This window comes from Lepus europaeus, chromosome 16 (genome assembly GCF_033115175.1).
Source record: "Lepus europaeus isolate LE1 chromosome 16, mLepTim1.pri, whole genome shotgun sequence".
NCBI lineage: Eukaryota > Metazoa > Chordata > Mammalia > Lagomorpha > Leporidae > Lepus > Lepus europaeus.
The window spans coordinates 20,740,595-20,757,069 of record NC_084842.1 but is presented as its reverse complement, the minus strand read 5'-3'; the positions used below and the strand labels follow the sequence as shown (position 1 = coordinate 20,757,069).

The 16,475-nt window shown below is 48.6% G+C and overlaps 1 protein-coding gene across 1 annotated transcript in view; it reads right to left on the bottom strand.

Annotated features, from left to right (window-relative positions):
- Positions 1 to 16,475, bottom strand: part of PDGFRL (platelet derived growth factor receptor like) — a 65,913-nt gene that overhangs the window by 4,628 nt on the left and 44,810 nt on the right. Inside the window, exons 3-5 of the mRNA XM_062213428.1 lie at positions 8,560 to 8,711; positions 3,806 to 4,099; positions 761 to 900 (exon numbers count right to left, since the gene is read on the bottom strand). Coding sequence (XP_062069412.1) covers positions 761 to 900; positions 3,806 to 4,099; positions 8,560 to 8,711 — 586 coding nt within the window. The remainder of the gene's footprint in view (positions 1 to 760; positions 901 to 3,805; positions 4,100 to 8,559; positions 8,712 to 16,475) is intronic.

The following is a 16,475-nucleotide window of genomic DNA, read 5'->3' as shown; positions in this document are numbered from 1 at the left end:
ATTCTCAATTGAAAAGCATTAAAGTTTTCTAAATGTGGCAACACTTTTCGAAAACAAGTACCTAGTCCCAGGATGCTGTAAAATATTACTCTCCAGGGATAGTTATTTTCCACCAATCACAGTCCCTAGGCCAGAAGTGTGTTGGCTGCTGTAGAGTATGTCTTTGGAGACCAGATCTCTTCTGGCCATAAAGAAATTACTCCACATTGGCGGCAGAGCTGTTTATTTTAGTGAGCAGAATGTGTACAAATGCTAAATGTGCTGTGGCTGCTTTTATGGGAAGTCTATTTAAAAATAGGGTCTGGCCTCACAGCACCTTTGTGACAGCGCCCATGTTTATATCCTGCTTGGAGGATATCTGCTCAGAGCTCCTCACCACAGGCTGCATAGAGAACTCTGAAGGATTGTGGAAGGAGTGGAGACTGGCCATTGTCGACCCAAGATGCAGGACTCAGGATTGAGGTTGGGGCAGGAAGAGAGAGGATGCCCCCTCTTGTGCCGCTGCTCTTCTAACCAGAGTTCTGGGGAAGCGCTGCATTTGAAGAGGGCTCCTTGAATGAATTGCCTAGTGGAAACCAGTCACTTTCCCTGCCTGTCTTCCAAAAACCTGTGAATAGACTCTGAAACATCTTAGTAGAAAACAAGCAAGTCCTGGCCCCCTCTAGAGTCCCACACATTTCTTAAAGTTAGGGCTGTGCCACATGGTGGGGAAATCAGGCTGACTGGCAGTGAATGGTGGGGACCCGGGGGTGGTGCTTACCTTCTGCCCTGGGAAGATCCACCTGAACTCCACCTCCACGTCCGGCTCCCCCAGCACAGTGCAGAGCACACTGATGTCGTCCCCACCTCTCACTTTGTTGGCGGAGGCCAGGATGGTTGTTGATGGAGGGCCACGGGGAACTGGAACCAAGCAGGAGGCAGGAGGGTGAGAGGAGCTCCCAGAGCACGAAGTGGGAGACTGCCCTACTGCCCAGCTCTTTGGCGAGTGTGCTAACGTTTTTGCCTTTCTCACGCATTCCAGCCGGCACCAGGCTGATACTAGCTGGTCACCGCTTTTGCTTTTCCTTGAAGTCCCTTGTATGTCTGCTTTTGATGGCCTACACTGGGGGCAGTCATGCAGAACCCCCAGGTCCTCACGCTAGGCTTACACTTAGGGGAGGAGTCCAGCAAATGGGCCAGGGGCCACGCGAGGGGCAAGAAGGTACTTGGGGAAAGAGCAAGTCCTGCACAGTGAAGGCAGCCTGGATGATGCCATCCAAAGGGTAGAGAGGGCCAGGGATGGGTGGCTGTCCATCCTCAGAAGAAGAAAAAGTCTACATGTATGGATGGAAAGACGATGGCAGGAAGGGTACAGGCAACGCCTCTGTGTGCAGCACCTTACTTCACAGCATCTCGGAAACATGGTTCACAGGTAACTGACGGCAGCCTTGAGCAAGGCCATGTGCCAGGAGCTGGGGCTATAGCAAGGAATGACATGGCCATGGACTCAGAGCCTTGAAGCCTACATCCCCTGGAGGGGAAGGACACTAAGCAAGTCAGTGTCAAACTTCAAGGTGTGTTCAGAGCTCTGAAGGGAAGGGCCCAGAGTGTTCCTCAAGTCCAGAATAGTCAGAGCTTCAGAGATGTGGGTGGGAGGCAGGGGAAGGCAGTGGCAGACTGGGAGTGCCATGCAAAGCCCCTGAGGCCCAGGGGGCCCACTGACTGAGGGGAAGCCAGGGCCTGCGGCAGGGAGGGGAGGAGTGAGACCAGGCCAGCGAGGAGGGCAGAGGCAGGTTGGGCAGGGCCTGCTGGGCCACAAAGGAGGAATTTTGACTTGGCTCTGGAAGAAGTGGGAACCCGCTGAATGGTTTCCCTGGGATGTAATCTGCTACAGTGTAGAAAATGACTTCGGAAAGAAAAGGTGGGCCAAGAGCTCAGATGTGTGTGAGTCCAAGAGAGAGATACTTTGGCAGTGAGGATGGAGAGAAAGCATGGGACTTGGAAGTGATTTAATGGCGGGGGGGGGGGGGTGGAAGATGAGCAGGCAGAGGTGGAGCTTGACCCTCAGTCTTTTTTTTTTTTTTTTATAGCAATTCGTGACCCTCAGTCTTGTTCCTGTACACTGGGTGAAGGTGGTATCACCATTGAGGTGAGGCAGAGGTCACGGAAGAACCATGTGGGTTCCATGATGGGCACTCACAGTCTGGAGGGAGGTTGTGGCTGCATCTGAAGAGGGCTCCATGGCACTCAGGCCCACAGGGGGCTCCCCTCCACTGAATCACTTAATACCCATGACAAGGTGTTAGAGCCACCATTTGTGCCCAACAGGGACAAGCCAGGTCAGCATTTACTACCAGGGGACAAGCGCTTCCAGACTCATGCCTCCTCTTCTCTTCCCCTAGGCCAGTACCAAAGCAGGGAGGGGAGAGGAGGAAGCTGTGCCTCTGTCTCAGAGCAGCTGGCCTCATCTGCTTGGTCTGTGCGCTAGGAAAGAGGCCTCAGGGGCAGGTGTTGGAGCAAAGATGGGGTTACAAATCTTAACTGAGCAGTTTTAGAAACCAGAGTGAGGCTGATTTACTGCCCAGAGTGACTATGGGATGGGAAATTGGACTGTGATGTCACTGAAGGATCTCACTACCCTTAGGGAGGAGGCAGAGTTGATGGAAATTACCCAGGAGAATGGCGTTTCACCTATGAATGTGCTGAGCTGAAGTTCCTCTCTAAAGTAGTTGCCTTTTTATTGGAGGGATTTGAACATGTTTCAGACCTGGCAAGAGGACAGCAGTGAGGCCAACTGGAAGAGAACAAGGCAGATGGCAGTTTAGTGACCTGAGGTGTGCAGTATACATTGCGGGAAGAAGAAAAGCCTGGAAAAGTGCAGGGGGCAGCCTGGCAGTGGAGATGTAACCGGGAGCTGTCGGTCACACCATCTCCCCACCCTGGAACCTTCCCAGCAGCCCTCAGGGAACGGGCACAGGGCACAGGTAAAGTGTGTGTGGAGGAAGGTATTTTCCTGGACAGGTTGGGGGGCAAGAAGGTAAGGGCATCGGTAAACAGCACTGGAGGGTGAGTTCTGGAACCCAAGCTGGGTGGGGAGGATGGAAGTCCTAGGGGAGGGCAGAGAACAGAGTGTGGTGGTGAGGATCGGAGCAGGCAGGAGCCACTGAAGGAACAACCCTGGAAGAGCAGCCTGTGGTTGGAGCTGGGGGCCAGCCTCCGCCAGTCCACGCTGTGGTTCCTAGCCAGTTAAACTGTGGCTGAGGGAGGAGGTGTCTCGGGCAGAATGGACAAGACAGCCACTGACCCAGGGCAGTGAGCTTTAAGAGGATGCAAAGATTACCCCAAAAATAGTGAAGAGGAGGACCATGGCCCAGGTGCACGCAGGGAATGATGGGAAAGGAGAGAACATGCTGGTAGGGCCACGGTAGCATGGCCTCAGAGGACCAGGGGCTCCTCACAGAGGCTGAGCCAGCAGGGATTAGCAGGGGGCACGCGTGGCCCAAGAGGGACACTCACTTCCAGGTGGGGAGCAGATGGTTAAAGCAAAGTGGTTGCGAGAATGTTCTGAGAGGAGGATGACAGAGGGGGCTTGCTGAGCAGTCACAGTAGTAGAGGGGACATGGAAGGATGCAGAGGGAAGGGAGTAGAGGGGGTTGGGTCACAGTCACAGGAAAAGATACAGAACATGCTAGAAGAGGCGGTGCAGAAGAGCCTTTGCGAATGGCATTCCATGCCTCCTTATCTCGGCCCGTAGGTAGGGACAGCCAGCACCTGATACGGATGGATGGAAGAGACAGACCCAGCCCCCCAGGCTTAGCAGGCTCACCCTCCACGTAGAGCAGCTGGTACTTGATGGAGACCTGAGAGCTGCCGCCGGCCTCGGCTTTGCAGTAGACCACCCCCTGGTGGTCAGCATGGGGTTGCAGATACACGAAGCCTCTCTTCAGGTCGTAAAAGATGTCCGCCCCGTTGACTGGGATCTCCTTGGCTGGGAACTCCCTGTGGAGCGTGACCTTGGCAGAAGGCACCGTCACTCGACAAGGGACCACAGCCTGTCTGCCTGGGTTCAGGTAGACGACGTCAAAGTAGCTGGGAGAAGGTACAAAGAGTTCTCCTTTCTCTGCAAAGGGGAAGACAGGGTTAGGATTCGCACACCCAGGGCGCAAGATGAGAGGGGACTGGCAACACCCAGAATACTGAATTCTTACAAATAGAAAAGGCTGTTGAACACATTTAAATTTTTGGAAGAACAACATCTCTCCTTAAAGGAAGCAAAAAAATGTTAGTTCAAGCGTAAGTCAGGCCATGGGTGGCCACACTGAGGAAGCGGGCAAGGAGACGGACTTCCTTAAGTGACTAGAGCATGGAAACCCTTGAAGCAATCCGCTGCTTCTGTGCTGAGCAATGAGCCACTAGGCTACCGTCAGTGACTGCCCATTGGGAGCTCCAGCAGGGAGGGGAGACAGCACAGTGACGTCCTCCCCGGGCCTCAGCCACGGCCCAGGGGAGCTCTTGTCTGCCGAGGCAGGGCGAGGGAATGGAGCAAGGGCAGAGGAACCTGCTGGTCTCAGGTGTGGGCTTGGAATGGCCACCCCCCAGCAGCCTCTCATGCTACCCTGTTCCCTGAAATCATTCCACCTGGTTCTGTGAGCTCCAGAACACGGCGTTTTCACCTCACAGGAATCGGAGAGAGGAGGACCGGCGTACCCTTGCTGTCCTTAGGACAGTCAACGCACTCTTCGGCAGAACTTTTCGGGCATTCGTGTTTTAGGCACCATACAGTAAAATATTTTTTTGGATCATTTTCTGACAGAATAGTACAGTAATTGTTAACAGACCTCTCTGGAACAAATCATGCCCTAAAACGTGTTAAATTACTTGCTGTGTTTGCTCTGCAGTGTTTTCGAAACAAATAGTTATTCTTGGCTTTCTCCACCGGCCTTCTTGGTGTCACAGTTGGGTGAAGTTTAGGTTCAGGACAGAACTCCTGGACACACTGTCAGATATCTTCATGGACCAAGAGTCCCTTGGCCCAAACACCCAGGTCACTAACTCAGAGGCCCTTCCTCCTGGCTTTAAGATTAACAAAGGGAATGCCCCCACCACTCCAGTGGGCATCTTTTGCCAGCCTTTTCATCAGGGCAGGTGATTTGTGCTACTATCTGATAAGGCAACTCTCAGGCAGCTTTGCCAATGCTGTCCCTAACATCCGGGCATTCACACCAAGTCCACATGGCCTTGGACATGCGACTTAATCCCACATGCTCCCCGCCCTCGTTAAGGAAGAGTCTAGAGCAGATAATACTAAACATCTTTCTAGTAAAAGACCAATCTTATGATTGTAACATTGAGGGAAATTTTCATTTTAAAGCTGTATAGACTACCCTGAGCTGATGAGCTAAGCCAGGAAGCTAGTAAGTCATCAGAACGTCAAATCACAAAAACAGGGCCTTATTTTCTGTACTATGATACTATGATGCATGCTTTGAAATACGTGACCACATCAGTGACTTTAAAAATAGCTTCCATCTAGAAGAAAAAGTACGTTGAAGTTCCTTTTAAAAATTACAGATTGTTTGTCTCCTGCAAATTTGTTTACTTGTACTCATGCACATGAAAAACGCTACTTTAAAAAAAACTAACCACATGGGGTTTTAGATTTCCAAAACACTACAGTTAATAGGCTTTTAGCTACAATCTAAATGATCATAAACTCCATAGTTAGTAAAGTATGTATTAATGCGATTTCCTACATATGAAAATTAGAGCCCATGCCTTTTCTGAGGACAAAGCCCTGTGGCTGGCAATGGTCTCACCCTTGATCTGTCTGGGTGGTGGTGTTTGTTTTCTTGAGGATAATTTATTGAGCTATATGCTTATTATTTGAGTGGCTCTGTTTATGTTATACTTCAATAGAGGGAGGGACAGAGAGAACCTCTTTGAGAGCCTCCTGGATAAAGACAACAGGCATATATGTGGCAGTTACTAAATCCAAAATTGCAAATTAATGACAGCTCCCCATAGACGCCTCATGGTGTTTTCCATCAAACTCTGAGGAACATACAAACATGAATGACAGACGTTTCCCTGCATGGACAGCTGGGAAGCATATGTTCGGAGAGAGTTCAGAGCCAGCAACAGAAACCTCAGCTTCTGTAACAGCTCCCCTTAGCTTCAAAAGACACATTGCTAGGGCCTATACGGAAAATCCAACTGGATCCCTAGGTTAGGAAGATAATGAGAAATGATATAACACATCATTCGCCTCCCTTTTTAAGTCCATGTTTCCTGAGAGATGAAACACATATTTTAGCCTTCGTTTGGTTCACACAAAGACTTCAGTATATGAAGAAAGAAGATATGCCCCCCAAAACCCAAGGAGAACCCATAACTCTAATAGGAAATTTGGATCAAGTGAAGTGTTCGGTTCAAAACCTCAGTGGGGCTGGCATTGTGACACAGCAGGTTAAGCCAATGCTTGCAACCCCAGCATCCCATAGCAGAGTAGGGTTTGAGTCCCAGCAGCTACACTTGTGGGTCTAGCTCCCTGATAATGCACCTGGGAAGGCAGTGGAGGATGGCCCAAGTGCTTGGGGCCCCTGTCACCCATGTGGGAGACCCAGATGGAGTCCTGGGTTCCTGGCTTTGGCCTGGCTATTGTAGACATTTTGGGAATGAACCTGCAAATGGAAGGCCAGTTATCTATCTATCTCTGCCTTTCAAATAAACTTAAAAAAAAAAAAGACTCTTATTTCCTAAGAATGTTACAGAAATGAATTAACTGTGCTTCCAGAATTGTTACATGATCTGCTAATTCATCTTTTGGTCAAAGAGGAGCTATTTGGAAAGGAAGAGAAAAATACAAGGGTACTTCAAAAAGTTCATGGGAAATACACATGAAAAAACTGCATGAAGTTCAAAATTTTTGTGACACAATATATTTGTTTCAATGCCATTTTCCATGAACTTTTTGAAGTACCCTTCTGCATGAGATTTTGCTCAAGTATTAATTAGTGGCCAGGCCATAAAACCAATTGGTTTGGGGCTGGCATTGTGGCATAGCACGTTAAGCCATTGCCTGCAATGCCAGCATCCCATATAGGTGCTGATTCTAGTCCCAGCTGCTCTACTTTTGATCCAGCTCCCAGCGAATGCACCTGGGAAACCAGCAGAGAATGGTCCAAATGTTTGAGCCCCTGTACCCTGGGAGACCTGGATGAAGCTCCTAGCTTCTGTCTTCAGCCAGGCCCAGCCAGGGCTATGGCAGCCATTTGCAGAGTGAACCAGTGAATGGAAGATACGTCTCTCTCCCTCTGTAACTTTGCCTTTCAAATAAATAACTCTTAAACAAAAGATCATTTGGGTCAGAGGCCTAAGTCATACCAGGTCTGAAAGGCAGAGGGATTGGAGAGGTAGACAAATCCCATGAAAATCCTGGACCTGACATTCACAGGGATTCAGGTTTCACCTGAAGTTCTTTGGACAACAGCAGCACCAGGAAGTGGAATCTTCAAGATTCCCCAAAACACCTCCTGACCTCAGAAGCTTGTTGGAAAACTTCAGCCCCAAGCCTTTCACTGCATGGAGGAGGCTGGCCAGAGGATTACTCTGCAACACCTGTTAATGTGCAGGCTCCCTAACAGACACAGGGGAGAACTCTCCACTCTACCTGCACACCTAGGCTCAGGACAGACACTGGAGCCACTGGGCCACAGCCTTTAGGACTCCTGCTCCCCCCCACCCCCCAAACCTCAGTTCTCTTAAGGAGAAATGCAGGAGGTTGGGAGAGCATCCTATGAGTGTGGAGGTTCCAGAAAGGAGATCCCCACAGGTTCTGGAGCACAGTGATAAAAAATCACCAGCAGATGCTGGTGTTGTGGTGCACTGGGTTAAGCTACTGCCTGTGATACTGGCATCCCATGCTGAAGCACCAGTTCAAATCCTGGCTGCTCCACTTCCAATCCTGCCTCCCACCAATGTGCACCTTTGGAGGCAACAGTGATGGTCCAAGTACTTGGGCCCCTGCCACCCACTTGGGAGACCTGGATGGAGTTCCTGGCCATTGTGGCCATTTGGGGAGTGAACCAGCAGATGGAAGATCTCTCTCTCTATGTCTGTCTCTCCTTCTATCACTCTGCCTTTCAAATAAACATCTTTAAGAAAGTCACCAGCATCATTGTCCATTGCTATGTCCCAGACTGTGCCAAATATCATAGCTACTAGACACGTGCCATGACTGAGCCCTGGAAATGTAACAAGTATGAGTAAATGAGCTTTTAATTTTACTTAATTAACTCTCAATTACACTGAAGCCACATGTGTCTAGTCGCTACAATACTGGACAGTGCATGTACAGAACCTGGAATTAAATGATCCTGTGTTCAAATCCTGGTACCGCCACTTTCTTGCTGTGTGACTTGAAGGACTTATTTATTCCCTCCAAACCTCAAGTTACTTATCTAGAAAAAAATGGGCTGTTACATGAAATACTTGGTGTAAGGCATTAGCCCCGACTATGACTGCTATTGGCTCCCAAGTCTATACATGTGAAGACTGCCCCTAATGCACTCAACATTTCACCTGTAAAAAAGATGTAGGTGGAGCCCATCTTGGCCTCATCCCTCCTGCAGATGTAGCCATTGCAGAGCTGCCCCCAGCAGCTGAATTCACCAGTGTCGGCCGCAGTGGAGTTGACCAAGGTCAGCTGGCCATAGCGCTCATGCTGCTTCACACTGTGAGTAAAAGAGAGACGGGGACTCAGAGCAGGTCAGAGTGAGGCCAGGGCCTTCCAGCAGTCACTTTCTGCTCTATTGTTCTCGGATGTCAACACCCAGCCTCACAGCACAGACTGGTGTGCCCTCTCTCAGACGGCACAAGACAGGGCAGTGTCCGGGGGAGAACAGGAGTGCAGGGGGAGCCAAGAGAAAAGTCTTTCCTAGACGGGAATAATAAATAACAATTCTATTTTCCAAGAAGAGGAAATTCTCTTTGGTTTCCTTTGGTAAAATCACAGAGGCATTAGCAATGCACTTCAGCAGCTCACCAGGAAATTTTAGCCTGGTTTTTGCTATCAGCTTTTGCTTCTAAGGAGTTCATTTAAAAGCCAGCCACATGAGTGAAAGCACACAGTATTATCCACAGTCAAAATCCCCCTCAGCGAAAAGAACAGATCTGCTTGGAATCCTAGGGATGCTCTATTGTCACACTAAAAAGAGAAACTTCCTTTAGGGGCAAAATGCTTTGGCTTCTGAGCCCCAGGGAGACAGCCCAGCTCTGGTGAAGTGAATAGTGCCTCTGGGCAATCAGACTCCTCTGGCCTCACTTTCATTTTCTCCATTTTCTCTCTTGCATTTCCATCTGGTTGGCTGGCAAATTGACTTGCAAACCCCTTCAGATTTTGCCGTGAGGAGAGACATAGATCTAGGTTACCATTCAACAACAGTGTGGGCCCTCTGCAATAGGAATCAGCTATATTGTGACAGGAACCGGGATGTGTCATTCCTGCTGTAGAAGTGGGGCAAACGCTATGGTTTTAATACCAGAATTCATCTCAAATATGCAAATGTGTCATTCCTCAGAGATCCACATACTTTCCTGATGTAGTCAAGATTCTCCTATTGGTCTTGCTGCAATCAATAAGGTCACCACTTTAAATTTAGCACACGACAAGATGTCTGGCTGGTTGATCCTAAACACAGCCCTGCCCTGGTTCACTGCTGAAAGAGCTTATTTTGCCCACAGTTCTGCCAAGAGGTGCCTCTGAACTCCCACTCCATCACCTGCTGCCTTTAAACTCAACGGAAATCTCTCCTCCTTCGGGAAGCTTCTAATTAGACTGGACTCCCAGCAATCTCCTCCCTTTCGCCCTGATGATGTCACTGCCCCCTGGTTCTCTACCCCTCAGAGACCCAGGGTTTCCTGTTATGACACTAGGGGATAAAACTAGTTACCACATTAGTTTTATATTCCCCAAGCAACAAGTCTCTGCAGAGCACATAGTCAGGAATCCTGAAATATGAGTATATGGAAGTTGAACTGAAGCACAGAATTAGAAATGGAAAGAAGCTGGAGAAACAGGAATCTGGCTCTTTATTTTGTAGATGAGAGTCTCAGCATAAATGATTTCCATGAGACCCAAAGCTAGTGAACAACTAGCTAAGTCAATTAGAGGTGTCCAGAATGTCACTCACTAGATAATGTATATGAAGTACATCACACAATGCCTAGTTTATAGCATTGTCTTAATTATACATAATTACAGATTAGTGGTAGTAATTGTGAATGCTACTGTATGACAATGGTTAGGAAAAGAAGCCCAGAACAGAGATGAGGCAGGGTACGAATCTGCAGCCAGACCAAATTTATTCAGAGAAAATAAATCCACAGAAGTGGGTGACCAACTGCCAGTGAGCACAGACTGACCATGTGGCAAAGGGCCCCTACCCTTTTTATATCTTAGGAGGGCTGGGGTGGGGGTGGGGTCAGGGAGGAGCTGGCATATAGTAAATTCCTTCATACTGCTCTTTCAAGTGGCTGCCTGGTTTTTTTTTTTTTTATTTTTATTTTATTTATTTTATTTTTTATTTTTGACAGGCAGAGTGGATAGTGAGAGACAGACAGACAGAGAGAAAGGTCTTCCTTTTTGCCGTTGGTTCACCCTCCAATGGCCACCGCAGCCGGCACATCTCAGTGATCCGAAGCCAGGAGCCAGGTGCTTCTCCTGGTCTCCCATGGAGTGCAGGGCCCAAGCACTTGGGCCATCCTCCACTGCACTCCCGGGCCACAGCAGAGAGCTGGCCTGGAAGAGGGGCAACCGGGACAGAATCCGGCGCCCCGACCAGGACTAGAACCTGGTGTGCCAGCTCCGCAAGACGGAGGATTAGCCTGTTAAGCCACGGCGCAGGCCATGCCTGGTCTCTGAACCTGGGGAAGAATGTGGGGGTAGGGTGCAAAGAGATTCAGGACCAAGGAATAAATTCCAGTATTTATCTATCTTTTGGGCAATGAGCAAGAATGACTGAGGTTTGTATCTAATAACTAATGATACATATGCAGAGGGCAGGATGATAGTACAACAAACAGTGGACCTTAAGGAGATTACAGGGCAGTTAGCAGGAGTTACTATGATTTGGACATGGATTGAACATGTCCCCCAAGGGTTCATATGTTGGAAGCTTCATGTTCAAAGTGTGCTGATGTGAGAGGTGAAATGTTTAAGAGGCAGAGCCCAGTAGAGGTCACAGAGGTCACTGCCCTCAGAAGAGATTAAGGTAGTTCTTCTGGGATCCTGGTTAGTTCTTATGAGAGGGTTGTTATTAAAGAGCAAGACTGCCCATGGAGAGTCCCAGGGCATTTGGTGGCATCTCCTAAGATAAATGGGATATAAGCTCCCCCACTGCACCCAGAGATTCAAATCACCTCCCTGGGAAAATCTCTTGGATTACAGAAAACTCACCCTGAGGAAACACTGCAGTTATAAGTACGTCCCTGGCATCGTAGTCCATGTTGTAATGGACAGACTCCGACTATCTAGCTTGCTGCTCCCTTGCACGCACGTAACAACAGTCACCCTAAGAAGGGAGCACAGGTGGTACCCTCATGACAGCCCGTGTTGCAGCAGTGGTCAGCCCCTGCCTGACCTGTTTGCCCACTACTATATTCAAGAAATCTAGCTCTGCTCTCCATGTGCTCTGGTGAATTTTTTCACTGCCAGCAGCACCTTACTTCATTGGTCACTTTCTGCAATATGGCCCGTTCCCCTCTCTTTGGCTTCCCATCTTGCCATGTGATCACTCTCCTACCCATTTCTGCCAAAGTCCTTCACCATGAGGTCCTCACCAGAGCCTTGCCCATGGTGGCCCCATGCCCTTGACCCTTCAACACTGAGCCTTATAGACCTCTGTTCTTTCTAAGGTATTTGTGATAGCAATGGAAAATAGATGAATATAGGAGTTTAAACTAATGTGCATGAATAGATCAGAGACTAACTAGAGGATTCCTTACAACAAAGAGGATAGGAATTCTGAAAAGGCTTCCTTACTGTGGATCAAAGAGGTTGGAGGCAGCTTTGAGGAGGAGGTGGGCTGAACATTTAAAGGGCAGGGCAGGGCAGGGCGGGGCAGGGGGTAAGAGTCCACCAGGGGACTGATGGGCAGCCAGCACGCTTGTTCAGAAAACTACAAGACACATGAGGGTTGTGAGGGACTTGGTCTGCTGTGGCCTCCGTGTGCAGCAGGTGGAAGGCACTCACCAACAACTTGAAGACTTCATCCATTAACCACAGGATTAGACAGAAATAGGCAGTTGGGAGTCTTGGGCATGTTTTCAAGAAAAGCAAGAGGGGCTCATGGTTTGCTCACCAAACATCAGTAACTACCCTCAATTTTGGAGGCAGGGGCATGAGCAGAAAAAACTGCAATGGAGGAGGCAGGAGGAAGTGGAGGAGGTAGCTTGAGAGGCTGCGAGGAAAACCAAGTGCTTGGGCCTGGACTAGGTGTGGGCAATGCAATGGAGCAAATCCAAGCAATGATTCTGGGGGGATGGGAGGGACTTATGACCCACAGGGTATGGGGCTAGAAGAGAGATACACTAGGAACAACCACTCCATTTATACTTCTGTTTGTTGGAAATAATGGGCTCTGACTGACTGAATAGCTGGGAGCAGAAAGGAGATTTGGGTAGGCAAAATGAGTACTTCACTACTGGGGAATTTGAATGTGATCAAATGTAGATCATTTAATGTGTATGTCCTATGGGAAGCTGGAAATACAGACCTGGTTCAAAGGAGATAAAACAGACTCCTGACTCCAGCTCCCCACCGATGCATACCCTGGAAGGCAGCAAGTGATGGCTCAAGTCCTGCCGCCCAGGTGAGAGACCTGGATTTTTTAGGTACGAGGGTCAATTTTAGCTGACGTATGTAAGAGGGGCAGAAGGAAAAAAATGGGGAAGTTCACATGAGAAGGAAGGTAGCCGCCTAAGAAGCATGCTTGGCATTTACACATCAGAAGTCCTGCCCATGTCTGATAACCTCTGGGCAGAGCCCCAGCCTCCTTCCTGGGGACACCCCAAGGGACTCTTCCTGCCCCAGCACCAGGGAGTTAAATTTCTTGATTTTCTTGCCTGGAAAGCCCTCCACTCAGCAATATCCCAGAAAAGGAGTGGAGAGGAGTCGTTGGGCCCAGTCCCATTAAAACTCCAGTGTGAATGCAGACTGGACACTCAGTCCTTTACTGAGTCACTCGCCTGGTGTGCCAGATGTGTTCTCTTCACTGAACATCACTAGCTTTCTTACTGCCAATCTTGGTCTCATGTCTGATTCTTCTCTTACTAGAAGACAAGAATCTCTGTTCTAGCTGTCTTTGGTAACAGATGGAGTTCCTGGCTCCCAGTTTTGCCCCAACCCAACTCCAACTGTCGTGAACATTTGAAGAGTGAACCAGTAGATGAGAACTCTTACTTAATCTCTTTCTCTCTTAAACAACTTTTAAGAAAAAGAAGACAAAGAGAAAGATAATGTCTAAGGCAAAATTTAAAGTCAGAACTTGGAGGTCAGCAGAAAAAGAAGAGAAAAACCCGAGGGGAAGAGAAGGATCAGGAAAGGGAATTGTAAGGAGAGCACAGGGGAAAGATTCAAGAAGTGGATGTTTGACAGGACAAAATGCCTTTGAGAGATTTGTGACCCTCCTTCTCCCCAATTTTATTTCACAGAATTAAAGTCTCAGGCAACCATCAAAAGATAAATTTCAGTTTGACCGATGGAGCTAAATTTTAGTGAATAAAAAAATGGAAAAGGGAAGAGGATCTTCCTGCAGGATTCCGATACCTGGCCACATTCCGGAGGACAGAGTCAGCAGGGAATCTGTAAACCTGCTGGGCCCAGTGTTTGCTAGCAGTGTAGTGCTAGAAGGCATGGGAGGCCGCTCCTGCCAGGAAAGCAAACGCACATTTAAATTTGAACATTTGAGTATAGCTCCAAGACCACTGTGAAATCTGCTCACTGTATCTTTAGTAGGTTTGGGGGTGGAAGGAAGGAAAACACGTCTGCATTTTCCCACCCCCTCTTTTAGGCAGACAACAGAAAACAGGAAACAAATTATTTAGCAGGATTACAGTTTAAATGCCTGGATTTAAAAATGTCCATTCCTACTAAAGGTCTTGCATAGTCCAGGCAGGAGGGGGTTAGAATACCATCTAAGGCGCTGGGGGCTGAGTCTGGGCCAGGATATGGAGACAAGGATTGACTGAGGCCCACAGAGCTGCCGTCTGTACAGAGATGCTTCATCTACGTCCTCCTTTCCTTTCTCAGCAACAGAGGTGGAAGAAGGGCAGGATGTGATGTTTGAGTAGAACCAAAGGAGGTGCTATGACAATGTGCCTGAAAAAAAGTGTAATAAGACCAGCAGGAATTATGTTAACTGGAGGCAGCTCTGAATATCCTAGCTTCTGAGCTTACCTCAGGCCTTTCTCCTGAGTGAGCACACTTCTAGCCTTGACCTACAGAAGGCTCTCTGATGGACAAGTCCAGATTTCAAAGGGCATTTGTTTGAAATTTAAGGTTCTGAATGTATGACTCTTCCAATGGGCTCCCTGGCCTTTACAAGCATTGAGTCCTGTTCTTTCAATCAAGGTCTGAGACTTCCTGCATTCAGCCCTGCCTATTCTCTCTCCTGGAGCTGGTCTAAGTCCTGCAATGGAAATGAGAAGGTAGTTGACGGCTTCCAATATTAAGAACCATTTTGTGGGCCGGCGCCGTGGCTCACTAGGCTAATCCTCCGCCTTGTGGCGCCGGCACACCAGTTTCTAGTTCCAGTCGGGGCGCCAGATTCTGTCCCGGTTGCCCCTCTTCCAGGCCAGCTCTCTGCTGTGGCCCGGGAAGGCAGTGGAGGATGGCCCAAGTGCTTGGGCCCTGCACTCACATGGGAGACCAAAAGGAAGCACCTGGCTCCTGGCTTTGGATCAGTGCAGTGCGCCGGCCGTAGCGGCCATTTGGGGAGTGAACCAATGGAAGGAAGACCTTTCTCTAACTCTGCCTGTCAAAAAAAAAAAAAAAAACCAGAGATGTGTGACTGGCACTCAGAGTGACTGACCTGAGTAGTGGTAAGCAAGGTTGCAAGGTTTAATGGAGTAGGGCATCCATCAAAATGGATGGGCACCTTTCCAGATGTAATCTGAGAGAGCACCCAGCCATTTAGAGAATGGCTGTGAGGTTTTATTACCCACTGTTAACAGGACCCTCTCTCACACACACATTGGTTAATTTCTAACTTCCTACCAAGTAAGACAACGGACTCTGGAGCCACACTCACAGATTCAAATTCCAGGTCCACTATAATCTTCCAACTCCTTAGCTAGAGCTCCTGCCTTCCACAGCGTATCTTTGCCTGGCTCTTCAGACTTGTAGTAAAGGCAGCTATCACTCTGGAAGAACTGGGCATTGCACTAAGCTCTTCAGATAAGTTCAGGACTTAGAACAGCACCCAACACAGAGTAGGTGCTCCTGCACTTTAGATATTATTATTATGGTGCCTTTAGTTGTCACATCATTAGTGTAGAGGTACTATTTCTCCCCTTTTACTGATGAGGACACTGAAGTTTGGAGAAGTAACTTGTTCTAGTCTTCCAGCTAATAAGTGGCAAAGCATCTAACCTAGCATCATAAAGATTAGGTTGTTATGAATGTTTGTAAATAAAAATGCATGGCTTTCTAGCCAGTCAAGGTGAAATGAACTAAAGCAATTTTGGCTGAAAGAAGATGCCTTTAACATGATAAAATCTGCTAATTATGGTCATATATATAAAGGACGTGTTGCAGACAGGCCAAAGTGGCGGTATAGCAACAGGATGCTCTGAGTTGCACAGGTCAAAATAGATAGTTAATAAGCAGAGGGTTACAAGCCAGTGACAGAGTCATGAGAAATTCGCACAGGGAAGCCCAGGAGTCCACCAGAGACTGGGCAGGTCCACGCTGAGGGAGCAAAAGAGAAAGGGAAGTGGTGGAGGCACAGCGGAGGTGAGCCAAGGCGAGGCAGAGATGCTGAATGAGGAGACTGGCATTCGCTCCCCCAGTGAACCAGGTGAGAAATCACAAGTCCATGGAGCTATGGATAGTGGAGGGCAGAGGAGCCTGGTGAACTGCATTTGAAGCTCCAAGTGGGAAGAAAAGAGAAATTATATGGGAACGGACAGAGAAGTTGGGCACGTCCCTGTCCATCAACGTCTCCCCCCTCCCCCGAATCAGACCTACAGCTGGTGGGGAGAAGCCATATTGATTGTTTACATTTTCAAGTGTAAGCAGGGGGCTGCCACATTTGCTTCCCATGCACACAACCATCAATTGTAGGCGCCACCTCACAACACCCCCAATCTGGGAACGAGGATCACATTTCAGAGTGATTTCTTCCCCACTACGCAAGCTATACAATAAGGAGAAGTCCTAAACGTTGCAAACTCAAGCTCATTTCACGCACCAGAGAAGTGAGCCTGGCCACAGTAGG